The 2,211-nt window shown below is 57.6% G+C and overlaps 1 protein-coding gene across 3 annotated transcripts; it reads right to left on the bottom strand.

The window, feature by feature from the left end:
- Window positions 1-2,211, bottom strand: LOC110391755 (T-cell-interacting, activating receptor on myeloid cells protein 1-like). 3 transcript variants are annotated; one of them, XM_021383706.1, is made up of 7 exons: window positions 2,123-2,211; window positions 2,014-2,049; window positions 1,613-1,897; window positions 1,219-1,530; window positions 957-1,124; window positions 807-844; window positions 1-346 (listed from the first exon to the last, which is right to left on the bottom strand). In XM_021383706.1, exons 1-7 carry the CDS (start codon window positions 2,151-2,153, stop codon window positions 209-211), a joined length of 1,008 nt encoding a protein of 335 aa, XP_021239381.1. In that variant the 5' UTR covers window positions 2,154-2,211; the 3' UTR covers window positions 1-208. The 3 variants fall into 3 exon arrangements, with proteins under 3 accessions (XP_021239381.1, XP_021239382.1, XP_021239383.1); XM_021383707.1 differs by having other exon boundaries at window positions 957-1,097; XM_021383708.1 differs by lacking the exon at window positions 2,014-2,049 and having other exon boundaries at window positions 2,123-2,200.

The following is a 2,211-nucleotide window of genomic DNA, read 5'->3' as shown; positions in this document are numbered from 1 at the left end:
CACAGAGTGAAGTGTGTACTACACGTTTGTACATCTGTTGTGCACATGTAATGGTGCACACATATTTAATACACATCGATGTGTTCACATGCACAGGCACATGGATGTAATTCACACATGATGGTGAACACATGGAGTATACCCGCACTGCGCATGCTTGAAGTACGTGTGCACACAATGAATACATGTTTGTGCACACGTGGGGACATCAGCAGGGTCGCCCAGTGCCCACCTCAGCATAGATAATGGGGGATTCAGGGGCGGCAGAGGGGCCAGGGGTGCAGGTGCTGGGGGTCACAGCTCGCAGCTCGGCGTAGGTCAGACCCTCGCAGTCACCGGGGGGCACCTGGGGACACAGGGGACAGCAGTGTGACCATGGGTTCCCAACATGTGTGAGGGGATGATGCCATTGTGTAAGTGTGTGGGGGGCTGTCCAAGAGGGGGGGTTGAGAGTCTGAGGAGGCGTAGATTTTGGGAACCTGTGGTTGTGACATTGGGGTTCCCTGTGGGTGGTGTTTGGGATTCTGCTATGGTTTGGGGCTACCTATAGAGTCTGGGTTGTTTAAAATTTAAAGCATCCCAGAGGGCCTGGAGGGCTTAGATTTGGGGTGTGGGGCATCCCCAGAGTGGAGATATGGAGTTCCCCGTGAGCTGGATTTTGGGGTGCACATAACGTCATGGTAATCCATAAAAGGTGGGGGGTTCCTTGGGGTCCCCACGGGCAGGCTTTGCGGTTCCTTGGTGAGGACTGAGGGAGGGGCAAAGGGTCAGGTTGGGGTTTGGGGTCCCCTGACCCAGACACTGACCTGGAACTGCACGGCATCGGGGCTTCTGAGTGAGGCACCTGAGATAAAAAGCAGAGAGGAGAAGGGTGGGGTTATGGGGGGCCCAAACAACAGCTGTGGGGATCTATAGGGCACTTTTAGTGGACTGAAGCCATTTGACCCCTTCCCCACCTGGGCTCTCATCTCTTTGTATCTGTTGTCTGCGGGCAATGAGGAGAAAGGAGACAACGAGGAGGAGGATGAAGACGACGGCAGCAGCACAGCCCCTTGCTACTGCTCTTACCGGGTTCCAGTGCGGTCCTCGAGAATCACCTGTGAGGTCCGGGTGTTTGGGTGTTCCTATCCAAAGCCACCACCACAATGAAAGTGGGATGGAGTGACACTGTCACTCATGGGTGGCAAGAGGAGCAAGGAAAGGAGGGCTCAGACCTACCTGGGGGTGCGTGTGTCAGTGTCACCTCTAGCGTCACATTGTCCCCAAGGGGTGAGAACACAAAGCAGCAGCCCCCAGCACGGTAGGAGCACCTATAGGTGCCAGAGTCAGCTGGGGACACCCTAAAGAGGGTGAAAGTGGCTGTGCCCCCACCATCGGGGTCTTGGTGCTGGATAGGGGCTGAGTGCCCGTCCTTGTGCAGGAAGGTGGAGCCTTGATAAGGCTTGTTCCAGCAGCGAATGGTGACGTTGGTCCCCATCTCCACGTGTTCCTCAGGGCTCAGGGAAATGGTGGGGGGGGGATAGCTGTGATCTGAGCGCAGAGAGGAGACAGCAATAGGACACAGCTCTATGGGACACAGCCCTGGGCCACCTGCTTTCCTTAGTGTCCCCACCTGTCACCACCAGCGCCACGGGGTGACTCTTCTCCGATGTCCCTGGTGGCTCCCGCACTCGGTACTGGCACTGGTACTTCACAGCGTCTTCCTTTCTTATGTCAGCCAAGTAGAACTCAACTGCATTCTGCTCCTTGTCTGTGTCCTTGCGCATTTTGAATGTCCACTCTCCTTCCTCGTAGAGCTCAACCCAGGCAGCCGGCCGGGGCAGGTGGCACCGCACGGTGACAGTGTCCCCCACAGCCACCCCCTGGCTGGGGTGCAGTGACAGGGAGGGTGGGGGCACTAGGACAGGGGACACCAGTCAGCCTTGTCCTGCACACCCTCCTGGACCCCTCGGATGGCCCCCTCCCAACGCTCCCCTCCCTCTGTCCCCATTCTCCCCATGTCCCCATACTCACAGAGCTGTGCCCTGCTTGCTGCCACCAGACACCAACCTGCAAGAGACATAGTCCTGGTCCCACTCAGGGCCACCAACCCCTGTGGCACCACGTCCTCATTGTCACTCACCCAGGATGAGGGCCAGCGCCATTGGTGCCATGAGGCACAGCTTGGGGACAGCTGAGTCTCACACAGTGAGACTGCTGCGGGGACAGGAA

This window comes from Numida meleagris, unplaced genomic scaffold (assembly GCF_002078875.1).
Source record: "Numida meleagris isolate 19003 breed g44 Domestic line unplaced genomic scaffold, NumMel1.0 unplaced_Scaffold491, whole genome shotgun sequence".
In the NCBI taxonomy this organism is placed as follows: domain Eukaryota; kingdom Metazoa; phylum Chordata; class Aves; order Galliformes; family Numididae; genus Numida; species Numida meleagris.
This window is presented reverse-complemented; position numbering and strand designations above follow the sequence as displayed.